Source organism: Aspergillus aculeatus (genome assembly GCF_001890905.1).
Source record: "Aspergillus aculeatus ATCC 16872 unplaced genomic scaffold ASPACscaffold_9, whole genome shotgun sequence".
NCBI classification, from domain to species: domain Eukaryota; kingdom Fungi; phylum Ascomycota; class Eurotiomycetes; order Eurotiales; family Aspergillaceae; genus Aspergillus; species Aspergillus aculeatus.
Window position 1 is genome coordinate 655,065 of NW_017962984.1, and position 16,469 is coordinate 671,533.

The 16,469-nt window shown below is 49.4% G+C and overlaps 2 protein-coding genes across 2 annotated transcripts; one reads left to right on the plus strand and one right to left on the minus strand.

Annotated features, from left to right (window-relative positions):
• Positions 1 to 11,105: 11,105 nt before the first annotated feature.
• On the plus strand, positions 11,106 to 13,165 carry ASPACDRAFT_1870357 (transferase family protein; the record flags this gene model as incomplete). Its single annotated transcript, XM_020197951.1, has 1 exon — positions 11,106 to 13,165. One exon carries the CDS (start codon positions 11,106 to 11,108, stop codon positions 12,750 to 12,752), a length of 1,647 nt encoding a protein of 548 aa, XP_020055598.1. The 3' UTR covers positions 12,753 to 13,165.
• A 1,230-nt stretch (positions 13,166 to 14,395) lies between these two features.
• On the minus strand, positions 14,396 to 16,353 carry ASPACDRAFT_79168 (asparagine--tRNA ligase SLM5). The gene is made up of 3 exons (XM_020205334.1): positions 16,037 to 16,353; positions 15,846 to 15,966; positions 14,396 to 15,772 (listed from the first exon to the last, which is right to left on the minus strand). The coding sequence occupies exons 1-3, from the start codon at positions 16,303 to 16,305 to the stop codon at positions 14,516 to 14,518; spliced, it is 1,647 nt and encodes a 548-aa protein (XP_020055599.1). The 5' UTR covers positions 16,306 to 16,353; the 3' UTR covers positions 14,396 to 14,515.
• Positions 16,354 to 16,469: the final 116 nt, after the last annotated feature.

Sequence of the window (16,469 nt, forward strand, 5' to 3'; positions counted from 1 at the left end):
CCACCTTCGGTGATCTGTGTAGGTCCCCGTGATGACGGTTGGTTTGAGCGCCAGGGCTGTGTGATTCGTAGGGTACAGAATATTGAAAGTTGAGCAGAAGCCGGGCTAAACAATGCTGGTCCCTCTGACGACAGGAGGGAGTTGGTTTCTGCGCAGTGCTTTCTTGTGTGTTGCAGAATCAATCACGGTAGTGGATATTTCCCGATTAGGAAGTTGATGCAGGCCGGGCGGTATCAACTTTGATCTTGCCACAGCATCCACAGAGAGTAAACGAGGATCTAATAGTAAGAAGATGCGAGGTTAATTTGCTATCTATGTATATTAGAATGGGAATGAGGGGGTGGAGGGGATAAGGTAGAGGGGGATGGAATGTAGATGGTGGAACCAAGGCAGCAAGGAAGGGGAGAGAAAGTAGGGAGTGGGGATGGGCACAACTGATAGGAGAATAAAGAAGGAATGCAGTCAAGCGGACCAAATCAAGCGTAAAGTTATACAAAGGATGCTGAGACAAGGAGGCTACATAATGCAACGAACAGGTTCACCAGTTCAATTACTTACAGTGGGAATAATTGCGGGTTTGAGCGTTGCTGCTGCAGTCACAGGTAGAATCGGAGATGATGAGAGAGATGGTGGGTTGTAGGGAGTGTAGATGGTGGTAGGAGAGAAGAAAAGAATAGGCAGAGAAATACTGGAAAAATGATTATTATAATCCGAATGGTAATCAAGAACTAAAATAAAATAAAACAAAATCCGAGGGGGGAAAAAGAAATGGAAAATAAAATAAAAATATTCAAGTGAAGAATTAGCATCAAAGATAGGGTGGGGAACCAACCTAACTTTGAACCCCACAGGGTTAAGCAGTTGTGTTTTGGTTTATTGAATGAGATGGAAATAATATTACTCGAAAATCTGGGTCGGATTTAATTGCGTGTTCGCATGAGCATCGGCTACAGCTGGATACACATTAGTAATCTAGTATATGGACTGGACTATGTATAAGTGAAGTTCAACCGGTGTTGCATAAATAGTTATCGTTTTGGATGGTTAGCAGCAGCAGCCCTCTTGTGATTTATGAGTATCTTCCTCGCTGCTTGCTTGACTGCATCCGCCTCTCTATTTTTGCCTCATGGTCTCTCGGAATTATGGACTAGTGTAATCCTTATCCATTTGTGATTTCAGCCCCAGCCAGGGTCAGAGGATGATGGCTTGGACCTCTTCTTTCTAGGCGCCATGCGAAAGATCAGCCAGCCAGATTCAACGACCAAGAAAAGTGGGTACAGGTTAAGAGGAGGCCGCAGCAAATGATTTCATCTGATATTACCTAGTTGCTGGATTTATCACAAACAAAGCGAACCTTGTTTTTAACCTTTTCTTTTTCGCCTAATGTTCATCCACGGTACTGGAGAGCGAGGCTGGTGGATGAGTTCGTTCGCTTCAATTTATCATTGCGCTATGCCTAGGAGCATGACTGTCGGGTCAGCTAAGCTCCAGGTAATTTTACCTCCTGAGTCGCACCAAGACCCTCTCGGGGATATAAGTATAAGTGCGTATAGTTATACTTTCACACACTACAGGTAATCCTATAACCAGCAGTCAAGCAGTGAACCTAAGAAGAGGGGGCTCACTCACGGGTGGAGTCTAAACCCAGACAGGCAATCTACTTGCAAGAGGTACGTTACTCATACAAGGTGGTTTTAACATCATCATCATCGTCGTCGTCAGCATTTGGACTGCATGTAATGTATACCACGACCGACACCCGGAGTAACCGGTTGCATATGTGATGAGTAGTACAAACTCCTGCCTACAGGGCTGTAGGATTCCCACATACCGGATGTCCATTCCTTAGCAGGTTGATATCGGATAGCGTCCAAGGACAGTGATTCCATAGCACCTGGAACTATTCTCCTTGCTCATGGGTCTGCTGCCCTATCATCCTTAATGCTATGGCAGCTACATAATAATAATATGTTACCTAGATGAGAGACAACGGAACCAAATCTCGGCTAGCCCCTCGGGGGGGAGACAAGAGTTGTCTTGGCCGTCAGAACTCATGATTCAGAGAAATTGAGAATATTCAAAGTAATCCGAACAAAAAAACCAGAAAACATGAGCAGAATATGGTAATACACTAGTAAGATACCAGTGGCGCTCTGATCGCTTGAAACCAACCGGAAATTGATTAGTGCGCGACTTTCTGAAGCTTAAGCTTAATCCAACACGAGGAACCTTAAGCTCGCTTAGAGAAAAATCAAAAGCAGACCTCGGGACGGACAAGGTCTTGCCTACCAGGTTCCCACTTTCCCTTTCCCTTTTCCTTCCCCCTCCCCCCCCTCCGTCCCCCCTTCAGGGCCTCCACTGTGGCTGGAAATCCACTTTGTTCCATAGCCGACTTTTCAGTTCCTGTCGAAGTCTTGAGTCGTGCTATGAACTTATGTACCTCCGTACAACTCTGGGTTATGTATCCGTGTCATCCGGATCTTACTTTTCCTGGTTCGGGTTTTCATTGCATGCATTGTGATATAGCTGAATAGGTGCTGGCTTCAGCTCTCCACTGCTCATCGAATCTTTTACCCGTGGTCTAGAAGGAAGGCCGGCATGGATCATCGGTATTGTGATTTGTGACGGATCAATATTCATCCTACTCATGCTCCTCTAACGAAGGGAAAAGAGAATAATATTATTAAGAACTAGCTCATTCCTTCAATCCTCAGGGCTTACGGAGTACATAGAGTGCATTCCCAATGATTTAGGGTTAGTTCATCCCCGGGTTACGCAGCGGTTCCGCCCGAAAGAAAAGTGACCATTTCTGGTCAAAGCTGACGACATTTTTCCCTTGGGGTTAGCCCGCCGGGCTAGCCGGTGTATATGATCCATGTCTGACCGTCTTGACTCAGAGCAGAGAAAATGGTCGTTCATTTCCCTCGGATTACCGGCTATCGGCAACCCAAGCGACAGCCACTGTGGCGGTTTGTACTCGTATTGCTGGCCATCTGATCTCCAGATCTGAATCAATCATTATTCACAGCCTGCCTCGATTAAACGAGCCCTTCAATAGCAGGGGAGCAGAGGATTTCCGCATCGGAGTGATCAGATAGACTGAGCGGGGGTTTTGCGCACGACAACAGCGTGAAGTCCCTGACAACTAAGCGATTTGCGATGATCCGATTTAGCAAACCCGCCATCACGGAGCTCCCGGACTGACTCCAAGCTCCATCGTGTCGCCAATTTTTGCCCCCAACTTGTTCGAGGCACTCCCTGAAACCATCCTCATCCTAGTCTCCGTAGCAAGCAGGGGTCGGTGGTTCGGCTAGACTGACAGGTCTGGTACTCACACTCTACCCAACTCAGTGCCAGGTTACTGTACAGTTCTCTCCCTCTGCTGCAGATTTATCCGCCGGTTGGCAACCAGAATTTACCAGGCATGAGCAGAAAACCCCAAACCCATGAAAAGCTTGACAAATCTTATCCAGAACGGTGGTTCGCCTGACACAACTGTCTGATCAGTAAGATGGTGGATCCCAATGATAGCTGACCATGGTCAGATAGCAAGCAGGTACTATTAGACTTCGGATGGCAAAGTTTAACTCTCACGTAAACGACAGTTTAAACTACTCTAGGATCAGTCATATGCACAGCGATCGGCCACGTAATACCTGATCTACCTACTCTTTGCTGGGCGACTTATCAAACTGTAGACGACCTCTTCCGCTGTCCTATCAGTGGGGAGGAGTAAGTAACTTTTGCTTTGCGGGCGCGACTTTTACTCCCCGACATGAGTACTCCGTACAGTCTCCGTACCTCTTTTTCCTTCTTCTTTTCCTACTATGTAATTTTTGGCCTTGGGAAATTTCACCAGACGCGCCAGTTTAGGCTCTTTTTGCCTTTTGGAACCCTCCCCCGGAACTTATTGTCCAGTAGACATGGCCACTTCGGTGATAAAGTTGCGGGCGCAAGGTCGAGCTTTGGCCGTCCGCAGTCGCTTGGGCTTACTCTTTTTCTTTAGTTTTAGTTTCAAAAAGGATTGATTCGCTTACACATGACAATCCAACTTTCTTTTTTCTTTTTGCTTACAATTTTAATTTTAATTTTCCTTTATCCTTTTCTTCCCCACCAATTTCCCGACTGGGTCAAAACAGGCTTGCCTGGTACAGTACATGATTAGTGTTCACCGTGCTCTTTAAGGAACTTGCACAGCCATCTCGGTCAGGTCTACTAAGCTTCGTTTTCGGGGAGGAAAAGGTGGTTTGTTCAATGGGTTGTCTCGGCCTATCAGAAAAGGGAAATCAGTCATGTCGCAGGTGATGAGACAAAAATCTATTGGGAACCAATAGTACAGTTACAAGAATGAATAGGCCCATTCTGACGTTGTCAGTGCGCGCCGAACGCATCGACAATCAACACTTCCCTCCCCGTTCTTCTTAACCCCTAGGCTGCCAAATTCATCGTGTATCTCATTAACCGGGAATATATTGAGCCTGAACATTTCCAAATGACAGTTTTAGTTACGATCATATATCTGGGAGAGATTTTTTTTTCTTGGAGTCAGTCCTTCAATTCTTGTTCGCAACAAGGGGGGGAAAACACCCCTCGGATGTACAACCTTCACACAGCCCCATCCTTTAGGGTACTATACTGAGAAAGCCAAGTATGCCTCACTCACTTAGACTACTTGGAGTAGTGCAGCCGAACCGGAGCACAGTCTAAGTTAGTACGGTCGTACTCAGGATAAGCGTATCGCCAACAAAGTCGGTCGCATCCTGGCCCGGTTTCCTTGGCTTCTCTTGGCCTGGCCCACTACAGGATTTCGTAAGTTATTCGGGCCAAGCGATAGGGTGGGCTCTTTGGAGGATGGGGGGTAAAATCAGGAGTGTCCTGATACTAAACTGCGGACTAGTATTTACAGGGCTGGCCTTGTGCAGCTGATGTCTCACATGGCAAAATGGGCAGGACCAAATCACGACCGGAGATGCCTTCCTTTTCCCTTCTTGCCCCAGTCCACCCCCAAAGGTCCAGTTCGTGCATAATACGGGAGCGGCAAAATACCCTGAGTGACTAATTACAATGGCGAAATCTACTCCAGTATAGTAGCATAAAAAAAGCAAAGACAAAAGGGCCCCAAAGAATGATTCGGAATAGATTAACTTAGATTAAACCATTATGATTACTCCCCGTTCCAAAAGAGTTAGAATGGTGTCACCCGATCGAGTGCTTATTTCTTCTTGCTTGTTATTCCGAGACTCTGAGATAGCAAGCATCCTTTTCGTATTACTAGTAGTCTCTACAAATGTAATGTCTCAGCTCGGACCAGGCACACAATATATGATTATTGCGAGAGACTGCGAATACAATCTGAAAAGAGGAACAAATCTTTAGTAGGTACTTATAAACAGGTTATTCTCAAAGGAGCCTTGTAATCAAACCACCAATAACCCTCAGTCCCCGCAAGCTGTGGTTAGTGTTATAGTCCGATGTACTGTACCCTGCAATGTAATAGTTTGTAGGACTAAACCGATGTAATGCACTTGGGTCCGTATGCACAAACTCCTAGTGTCACTCTGCCAATTGACTCGATTGCAGTCTGGACGTTCTCCCTACGACACTGGCGGGTATGGCGGCGGACCAGATGGATATGGATAGCACTTACACATCACCCGCAGCGTCGATGCTCTATCTTTCTTTGCAGTTATGTGTTGCGACCAGGAAATCCGGACCATGCGAGGTGATGCAAAGTACTACCAGATCGATCCACCGCCGCTCGGATATACACTACGTAGTAGATGGTTTTCAGTAGGATTACCAAGTCTTCCCTGATTCCTTGATGCCAAGAAGAAGAAGCATAACCGGTCATATGAATGAATAATATGAGGCCGCAGCTCGATTCTCCGAGAACCAGGCTCACCTGTATGCGGTAACACTCGCGACGCTAGAGGGATACTAAGAATTGATACCTAGTACATACAAGAGTAGCTGAGGAGTGGGCAGTAACCAGCCCAGGTAGTCTAGAGTGACCGAGAAGGACCGCCGGATAAATAAGCAACGCGCTCCTCCCTATGGTTCGTCTCATAGGGCAGGCTAACAGCCGCGATCAAGCTTTAGTTTCCTACCGAAGAATGCAGCTAACTGAGTGTAATCTGTACAAGAACCTTGTTGCCGCCAGAGTAAGGTACCATGGCATTAGGGTCAGTCGGTTGCGATCAGCATCAACAGCCAATCCAAGTCGATTGAGACCCTCCCTTCTCTTCAAAGTCCGAAAGCCGAACAATCATTAGAAACGATCCATCCTTGTCGTTGAATCGTGATCATGGCCACAGATACTCTAAATTATCCTGAGGGGGTCAGACCGAAAGCTATCACATTCCCATCGCAGTTAGATTGTCAGCCACTATCGTCTGGCTGGTCGGTCCGGATAACAGGGTGCCAATGTGTTTCTGTCGCTTCCCATAAGCCTAGCTTCGCGAGGAGCAAATGCGATAGATAGCATAAGGAGAAGCAGCAGAAGCATCTTGGATGTCATCGGACATAAAAGACCCGTCTACTGACTCAATAGTCCTTTGGGGGGAATTCCCCTGGAAAACAGAGATCCCTTGCATGTTCGAGTCACACGAGGGACAGAGAAGAGGTTACTCCTGGAATCCTCTCACATCAAGATCTATCTGGGTTGCGACATCTGATGTCAACTGGTATGGTCATGCCCCAATGCAACCCTTGATTCGAAAAGATGTTCCAATTGCCCAAAGGGCGCCATTTGTTGAGACGTTACACGGGGCTTATCTCCACTAGCATAATTGATTTAAGCTAGATTCTAAAGGAAATCAATCGAAAAAAAAGTCCGACCAAGATTTTGCCGAATTGCCAACTTCTAGTTTTCTTTTCCTCGTTGGAGAGTGTCCGATATGCAGGCGATTGGGTCGGTAGGGTCTGTTTTTGGCCAATTGCCTTTTCATTCTAGTCTTGCTTGCAGGGCTTCTCGCCGTCTTATACAGTACTGTACGGGCTACAATACAATGGGATTGAAGGTGGCGGGGCAACGCAACCACAGGGCATGCAGGCATATGTTTCTTCAGTGTATGAGTGAGTACGTAGGGCAACTGCAGATCCAAGTGGAAAGATCTCCCTTCCTGTCATAGTGGTCAGTACAACACCCACCTTTCACTTTCTGATCGTTGTACTCGCAGATCAACTACCCGAGATAGATATTGCGGACTGGGATCTGCTGTTGCACCTTCCCTCCTCTTTTGTAAGGGATTCTTCTTTTGGGATGCATAAGAATGGTCGAATTGTATTCTATACTCAGTATGGTGTGTTTGGATTAGGTTAAGGTACGGAGCAGCGAGGGGGTGACGCTCCGAGAGTCAAAAGTCAAACAAGCACTAGGGAGAAAGACTAAGTAAAGCTTTCGGTTCTAACTTTTTTCTTGCCAGCCAGACGGGCAGAGCTAGTCCATGTAATACTGACCAAGTACGGAGTAATAATAGTAATCAAAGCTTGCTGTCAATTGAAACCACATATTTATAGCTTAGTCTCTCGACTATTGCCTAGGTTAGTGACATACTCCGCATCCGTAGTAGGCTCTGTTTGTTTGTTTGTCTCCTGTTCCCTGTCCCTGCTTAGTCCACGTTCCGACTACTAGTAACGGGTATAATCACGAACCATGGGTGTCTCTGTGTAATTTTCCTCTTGAAGGGAATGGGAGATTGACTAAACAATGAAAATAGATTGTTGTTCTTACTCCTATCTATAAGCAGTACTTTCTCCGTAGGCATAAGATACTCATATTAAGGTCCCATAACTGAGGATTCTTATCCTTGGTCAAACTCACGCCCCAAGTGTCAAAGCGCTGCAAAAGCCAAGCTAGCCCATCCCCGCTGGCTACTACGTAGAGATTGATGTCGTTCAACACGAGTTATCCGGCTGGTTCTCCGTTAGTTAGCTGCTTACGGATAAACTCAGCCAGCTATCTCACTATAGCGATAGTAAGATAGGCCAAGGCTTAGCCAATCCTTAGTAAATTGGTAAGTGACCCTGGTTGTAATGTGTCCAATATCCTTCTCGAGGTTTTCAGAGAATATCTGCGTTGCACTGCGGTCACACATGGTCTTTTGTCCATACATCGTACTTGATATCATTGCACACACACACATACTTGGTATGAGTACAATGTGGTTTGAGAAAGAAGCTACAGGGATCTGGGTTTAGACAACCGTTAGACTGCCTATTCTGATTCTCAGTAAATCGAAGTGGCAACTTGATCGACCATTAATCTGAAACTTCAAACCCCCTCCACCTCCCCGCCCATCAAATTGTCTCTTGTCTCTAAGCGAGCCGAGAGTTCCAGGTTGGGCTGTGGATAGCTGGGAAAGAGCGGTGCCGAGCCGACAGTTCCGTATCGCGGGTGAGAACAGAAAGAGGGAAAAAAAAAAGAGGAAAGAAGGGAAAGCAAGCCCAGAGGTGAGAAGCGAATTTAATTAGGTAAAATTGGAGATTGGTAATTACCAGCTGGGAGGGAAAGAAACTCACCTCAAAATCACACATTCAAAACCGAACAGGTGTCCTCATCAGGTTGCCGAGCAAATCCAGCCGATACGAAGAGGCGATCCACGGGTCCCCGTTCTAGGCAGTTGCCGCCCAAAATGGTTAAAAAAAATCATTTCCATTCCAGTCCGATCATAATTTAGGACAAACAATTCATGCTATGGAAAACTCTTGTATCAGTTATCAGTAACTTTCCCTTCCGTCTGTTGTTCAAGTTTGCCAACAACATTGCTCTCCAGTTTGAGAAGTGATTCCAGGCCAAGGCTTTAGATCGCGTATTATGGACGGGATAGAATTGAACGGTCCTTGGCTCTCTTCGAGTCTGTTGGGCGTTAACTCTGTTCCCAGTTTCCATCTGACGCCGGAGAAAGACCGAGAGAATATGCTTAACACCAGTAAGGTTGGCAACTTGGCATTCTGCCCGGCCCCTTCAACCCCTCCCTTCCTTCGCCCCCTTCTCCCGCGTGGTCAATCTGATGTGACCCTCTCTCTTTCCTCCTTTGCAGGAAGTACCAATAGATTAGTAAATGTCTATGCCAATTTGCCAATCTGCCAATCTTCCAGCTCATTATTTTGACACGATGTTGCTCATCCATGGCAGATCCGAATTGAGCCTGTCAGGGTACAGTCAGTGGTGGGGTCTACGGTCAATCAATTGTCCTAAATAGATTACTTTCAGATACACCGTATGATGACCCGATGCTATGCGCGATCGAACTGTCCAAAGTAAGTAATACCTTATGCCTCATTGACTCTATCACGGGCCTACTCATGAAGCCCAAACAAAACCTAGACCCTGAAATGAAGATACACGGCGATGGAACCTCGTGCCGAACCCGAAGATCGAGCCCCCCTCCCCGCGCTTTGCCGAGTTTCTCCTTTCAACCTACTCCGTACACGAGTATTTGACCTGTTGAGAACCAATTGCGGAAGCTGAACCACTTGAGTTTGCATCTGAAACCGCCTGATCATCGAAGTGTATGAGTGAAAAAAAGAACAAGGCCCGTCGGACCTAGAATTTCTGCCGAGCATAATCCACCGTAGACGAGGGGGTGGATCGCGGCCCAGCGAGCCTGATTCGGGGGGGAAGAGAAGTAGGCTGGGTTTGTTTCTGGCGAGGGCTCCGCCCAGACCGCAGCTTGGAGGGAATAAAGTATCCGTTCGGGGTGGGTATATTCCCGTAGGTTTTCCTGTTTCTAGTCCAGAGGAGCAATAGATGGGACCAAATAATCCTAATTACGGCGTTCCAAAGTTTTCCCAGTCGGTTAGAAGCGCCCCCCTCGTCTTTCTTTTCCCCTCCGGACCTGATTCCCGGGTCTGGTAGTGCTGCTGAATAGTTGAGTCCTCTTCCAGTCCTTGACTTATGGACATAACGCTGTGAAGGGAGTAGGAGGACGGATCCAAAGCTATTTAGATGAAAAGGGATGAGAAGGGGGGGGCTTGTGGACAGTGGATACATATCGTGTCTTCATCAAAGGCATCCGCCGCTCCCGAGCACCAGACAATACCAAATCTACTGTGTAGGTCCCCTTTCCTTCCCCTCCCCCCCCCCCCCCCCCTCCCCCCTTTCGATGGATCTCACAGAAACACCTTCCAGAAATCGAAACTTCGACGAAAGGATGGAACCGATATGCGTGCAACGCCTAGACCAGACCTTCCAAATGATCCGCTAGCATGTTGCCCCCTCTCTCTCAGGCACCAGCTAGGAGAGCAGTGATGATAATGTAAGCAGTTGTACGGTATTGTACATGTGGGTGTGCTTTTCGGATTTAGCGGATGAGAATCTAAAATTGTATCGTACTCGTATTAGGAAGTCAAGTCAAGTCAAAGAAGGCATGGGGCCACGACAAAGAGTTAGAGCAACTTGCCCCCCTTGATGTGGACTGGGTTGGCGTTGACTGGAAGTGCTTGCTTCGTTGAACACGGCGGTCGTAACTTAAGGCGGCCACAGCCAATCTTCGATTATCTGGTGAACACCCGGCAGTATCTCACCACTGATCCTTCCGCTTCGTGTTCTCTCCTCACGTGCCCTCGATCCACGAAGTATAAACACTCCCTCCTCTGGATATTGGCGTACAATGTCGTGATCAATCGAAACTCCCCACTACAGGACTTATCCCAACTCGATACTTGCTTCCCAATTGAATGGACTGCATGGAGAGGGGCTGCGGCAGTCTGGAGAACTTGGAGACATTGCGTTGTTGGATAGATAGTGCCAGCCACCGCCATTATGGCGTTCGCAGCGCCCACCAACCTACGGTAGGGTAGTCACTGCTAATGAAGTCTCGATCAATCCATTCCACCTTGGCGCTTCTTATTACTCGCGCCACGGTATCAACGGCCAAATCAATGAGTCATGTTCTTTACAGGATTCGAAGTCGCACGGCAATCATTATGAGCCATCGTGACGGCGAAGATGTCTCGGTTTGGCTTCTCGTGGCCAACGAAAATGGTCGACGAAGAATGCACTGTATAATATAATATGGGTGCGTGTATCGCGTCAACCAAAATGCGTTTGGTGGCCATGCATTCTTAAAAATCCTGCATCCAAGAACTTCAAACCAATCACAATGGCGTGCCACGAAACCACGAGATTGACGTGCGAGAGGCTTTACCCAAGCGCAAAGCTAAGCTCCGAGCGAATTGTGCCACTGTCATTATTGGACGCCACCACCGCGGACTACCTTGCGACTTGCGCGGCCTGGCTCTTCGAACCTCCTGCACGTGAACGCCAATCCGACCTGGTGGACCATCTTCGTCAGTCCCTTATCATCGCCCTGGACGCTTATCCCCACTGTTGCGGGCAGCTGAAAGCAGTGACCACGGTCAGCGATTGTACAGTACCTCACACTCAACGATTTGGGCGCGTGTCTGTACAGTATGGCACTCCTGATGACCCAGGCGTCGAATTTGTCACTGCACAATCTTCCGTGACTTTGGATCAACTCCATCCTCTCTCTCGGACAGCTGCACAACCTCTGTGGGACTGCAGTGATACACATCTGAGCGAATTTGTGCCCTCAACACAACTCGCCAATCCCCTCCACAAAGCTGGAGCCCGAGAAGACGGCGCCTCTCCACCCGTGCTGGCGATTCAGCTTACTCATCTCATTTGCGGAGGGTTCGTCCTAGCAGTGAAATTCGCACATCCACTGGCGGACGCACAAACTTTGGTACACTTTGTCAAGGACTGGGCAAGCATTAATCGGGCGATACTGCGCAAGAACCTTCTTCCTGTCTTGACCCCAGTCTTTCGACCGGACCAGGTAGATGCTCTGGCTGCAGGCGACATCAATGCAGACACGCCGGATGAGACAATTATCCGGCAGACTGAGGACCTACCAATTCATCGCTATGACTGGTGGAATCTAGAACCTGGATCTATCCGACCATCTGATGTCCCTCAAGCATTCCAGCACGATGTGATCGTCCCGGCAGCCAAATGCATACCCTGGTCCGAATGGGACCGTGAAGCTCGCGTATCCTACTACGTCCTACACCTGACCCGGTGCCAGGTGGACTTCGTCTACGAACAAGCGGGAGGGCGTACCAATAGTCGAATCAGTCGACACGACGCCGTCTTGGCTCACATCTGGGCGTGTGTCAACCGCGCGCGGCAGATGCAAGACGACGACGGCCCAGTGTATTGTGATTTCACCTGTGGATTGCGGCCGATGTTCCATCTCAGTGATGCCTTTCTGGGGTCACCCATACTGATGGTGAATGTGAGCATGACGGGGAAAGAGGTGACCACGACAACTACCACTGCCTGTGGACAGGAGACCCTCTCTTTACCCCGCATTACGCAGCGCATCCGCGAGACCATCACACGTATCAACAACCCAGCTGGTCTGGGAGCTTATTTACACCGGCTAGCGTTCGAGAAGTCCCCGCAGCGCATCTGGACAGGGTTCCTCGGTCAACGCCATACGATGGTGACGACGTGGGCACGTGCCGGTCTGTATGAGGTGGATTTCGGGCTGGGATTCGGCGCAGAAGGCAAGGTTCGCTACGCCGAAGGTGTTCTCTCAAACCTGGACGGGCTTGTCTTGATCAAGGAGGCGCCACCCGCTCGGATCCCAGAGATGGGAGATCTCCCGTCGCTGACTACTTGGACAGAGCATGGTGTGGACATCTCATTGCATCTTCGGACAAATGACATGGAGCGGTTGCTTCGAGATCCATTACTGTTTCCCGGAATGCGACGGAAAGAGTGATTGGGTACTCGAGGCCGTGCAGTGCTACTACTTAATCTTACACTTCACTGAGCCGGTAACTCGACCACTATGGCTGAAGAGGCTAATTGAACCTCATAGAGTGTAGAACATGAATGCGGTATTGATTGGGGCTGGCTAGCCTTGATAAGTGCATTAGACCTGCCGAAGTTTATGTCCAGAATACATTGACAGAGCAAGAAGTACCGCACTGTACATGACTAAATCATCTGCCGTCCTCGTATAGGTCCAAGCCTTCGCATCCAAGTCAACCTGGAGACTCACCTGCGAGTCAGACATAAGCACTACCCAACACATATCCACCTTTCTTGTTCCCGCTCCCACAATCCTACAGCTAGCCACCGTTATAGAGAACAGTTATATTTAGTGCAGATTAATCGAACCGTCAATCAGCCACGGCTTTTCTATCATATTACCTGCGCAGCTGGATGCCATAAGCCTGGGCCCCTCTAGACTTACTACCGTACGTACTCCGTAGCACCATCTACACGATATAGTATATCAGCACTGGTAGCCACCCAGGCCAAACCCCATGACTGCCCAGGCAAGAAACCCTGTTTGACCAGAAACTGTGCATTCATTCCATCTCGAGCTACTTCACAAATGACTTCATTACCCCAGAATACTCGCTACCCACATGAGCCACCACCGCAGATAGATATCTGGATAGATGACACCCATCCCGACTAGCAGTCACCTAGTATCCTTCATATGTAATGCCAAACAACAAACCCAACAAACGCCCCCCAAATGTAGCCCCAAAAACAAACGACCCTTCGGAAATAGACTTCCTCCTCCTCTTCCAGTGGCGTGGTAAGTTTAATTTTTGTTTCATCATGATTCCACCCCTCATTCTCCCGGTCCCCGGCCAGAATACGAGAAAGGGAACAAGAAACAAGAACATACCCATGTCCATGCCCATGCGCTTCTAAGACCGTTCAATCCCGTCTATACGAGCCAAACCAGCCATTCCCCCAAATGTCTTGCATCGTAATCGATCCGCGGATTAGCGTTATCGGACCCCCCCCCCTCCAACCCCCAAAAGAGGGTATTTGAACCGGAGGTCTCAGAGGCTTAGCTTAGGTCAGACATCTATATCCCTCTAAGACATTGTGGCGTGTGGTATTTGGGTGGCTGGGCTGGGCTGGGGGGCTTTCCCCTTTTACTACTGGGCTAAACGAAGGGGTTCGTAAAAGTAATATGGGAGTTTGGATCCTGCCCCGAGTTCGCCGCGTCTTTCTTTGATTGAGTCCAGTCCAGTCACGGTGCTGCCTAGACGGGGATGGGGTGTTCTCTAGGTACCTACGCACTGGCTTGGAAAAGGTACCTGCCTGCCTTGCCTACTACCTAGTGCTTACCAATTACTGGATTGGGGGTGGGGGTTGGAGGAGCAGATGGAAAACAAGAACAGGGGATGGATGCTTTAGGATGCCAAGTGGTGGTGGTAGCATTTCGGATTGAATCTACTCTACTCTTGGGTTTAGTCTTACCTGGTACTGTAGTTAGTGTGATCTTTGAAGTCCATGCAAGTGCTTATTGCTTATGCTTATATTTGTCATGAATCCCAGCCCGTACCGGGGTAGGTATAACAAGATAGGTAGGTAGGTGTCTACCGGTGGTGAACGGTGTATGTGTGCGTGTGTGTGGAGATTACGCTTTGCTCCTGAAAGGTCACGGTGATAAAAAATACATGAATATACAATAGTCAGTTGATTTCCCCAGAGTCTTTCCCCCGGTGGAAAAGTCTAACAATCTGCCCGACCAAAGTAGCGAGGGAACGCTACCACGTCTCGCACACTAGGTACCCCGGCCAAGTAGCTCAAGAACCGGTCAAAGCCCATTCCGAAGCCCCCGTGCGGCGCCGTGCCCCAGCGTCGGAGGTCGGCGTACCATTGGAGATGGCCCAAATCTTCCCCAGGAAGCAGATGGGGGTAGAGGGCTGGGGCTGGGGAGGATGGTGACGAGTCGTCCGCTGGGGAGTCGCTCTTCCCGTCCTCATTGGCAGCAACCTGCTTGATTAAGCCGTGGTCACGCATGTTCTGGATGATCTCGGGGAGGCGGTGCTCGCGAAGAGACCCGCCTGCGACCTCGCTGACCTCGGGTAGGAGGAGGTCAAAGCACGCAACGGTTTCGCCGCCGTGACGGCGGCTGCTGTGTCCGTCGCTGGACGGTGCCATGTAAAACGGCTTGAGGGCCTTCGGGTAATCGGTTACGAAGACCGGCTGACCTTGGTTCATCACTTCTACAATGTACTTCTCGTGTTCGAGCTGAAGCCCCCCCGTCCACGTGGGCGGGTACTCGAATGAGGCGCCGTCCGTGGCAACCGCCGCTTGAAGCTTCTCTATTGCCTCGGTGTAGGTCATGCGTCGCCACTTGGGCCCGTCCAACAAGGCGCGCCAGCGTGCGAGGAGGTCAGGCCTGGTGCTGCCCTCCTTGCCTTCCTCCACAGGTCCCTTGTACGAGATGAGTTCCTGTGCGACGGGGGTGTCGTAGAGCCGCCGCGTGAGGTCGCGGAGCAGGTATTCGACGAGATCCGTCAACGAGTCTAAATCGTGCATGTAATTCGCTTCGGCTTCCAACATGTAAAACTCGCTGAGGTGGCGCGGCGTGTCGCTCTTCTCGGCCCGAAAACTGGGCGACAAAGTCCAGACATTACCTAGCTCGGCCGCGTAGGCTTCCAGGTGTAGCTGAGACGAGACAGTAAGGTATTTGGGCGCGCGGAAGAAGTGCTCGCCCTCGGCTGGGGGTGCTGATCCCCCCAATGCTACCTTTGGCAACACGGTGAACGTCTCACCTGCGCCTTCGCAATCCGACGATGTGATCAACGGCGGCTGCACCTGTACGAATCCTCCATTCGGAGCATTTCGAAATACATTTCCAAGCTGGTATAGGACTTCGGATCGGAGCCGGGAGAGAAGTGAGTTGAAGGGAGTGCGCATGCGGAGGTGAGGGATTTGACGAAGGAAGTCGGCGCTTTGGTATTTCTTCTGGATGGGGTAGGTCTGGCATATAGCTTGTCAACAGAGCTGCCCTGGATTAATGACTTTCGTACTGCTGGAAAAGATGTCAGCCTACCTCGGCATCTGTTTCACCTATAATGTGTACTGATGTTGCATGCAGCTCATGCGTCTGGGACTTGCCTGGAGGACATGCCTTCCACACTCCTGTGATTTCAAGCGTTGTTCCCTTGGTTAGCCTGTGAAGATAGAATCGAGATTAATTGACTTGTCGACTCAATAGGAAAACAGAGATTAGAGGGAACATACCCAGCGGCCTGCGCCGCACTCACCATAGCCTGCAGAGCCTCGACCGTTGATCCATCGGCGAATTCTACAAAGGAAAAGCGCTTGTGTTTGCGAACATTATTGATGTATCCCTGTAATTTGATTTCTTGGTCTTCCAGACTGTTGGGTCCTGTGCGGTTTTTGTCGAGGACTTGCGCGCACCGGAGAAGCGGAGGGCCGGGGATCGTTGTCGCGGGCCTAGCATTGAGCCTCGCAAAAGATGTGGCGAATGACCGATGCCAGATCCGCATCTTTGAAGGAGGAACAGGAGTAGATAATGAGTGTAACTGTAGCTACACTGGCAGAGTAGATCCTAAGCTAAGCTCCAGGGTGCGCGTTGCGGAGGAAAAAAGGCGGCAGCCGCCCGGCATGATGATTCAGCTCCGCCCGCCGTGACCGGACGCTACAAGCTACG

Excerpts from the sequence above, each read along its gene's own strand:
- ASPACDRAFT_79168 (XM_020205334.1), bottom strand. The coding sequence starts at position 16,305 with ATGCGGATCTGGCATCGGTCATTCGCCACATCTTTTGCGAGGCTCAAT. Across the intron at positions 15,967-16,036 it reads AGTGCGGCGCAGGCCGCTGG|GCTAACCAAGGGAACAACGC; the intron begins GTATGTTCCCTC and ends CTATCTTCACAG. Across the intron at positions 15,773-15,845 it reads TAGGTGAAACAGATGCCGAG|ACCTACCCCATCCAGAAGAA; the intron begins GTAGGCTGACAT and ends GCTATATGCCAG.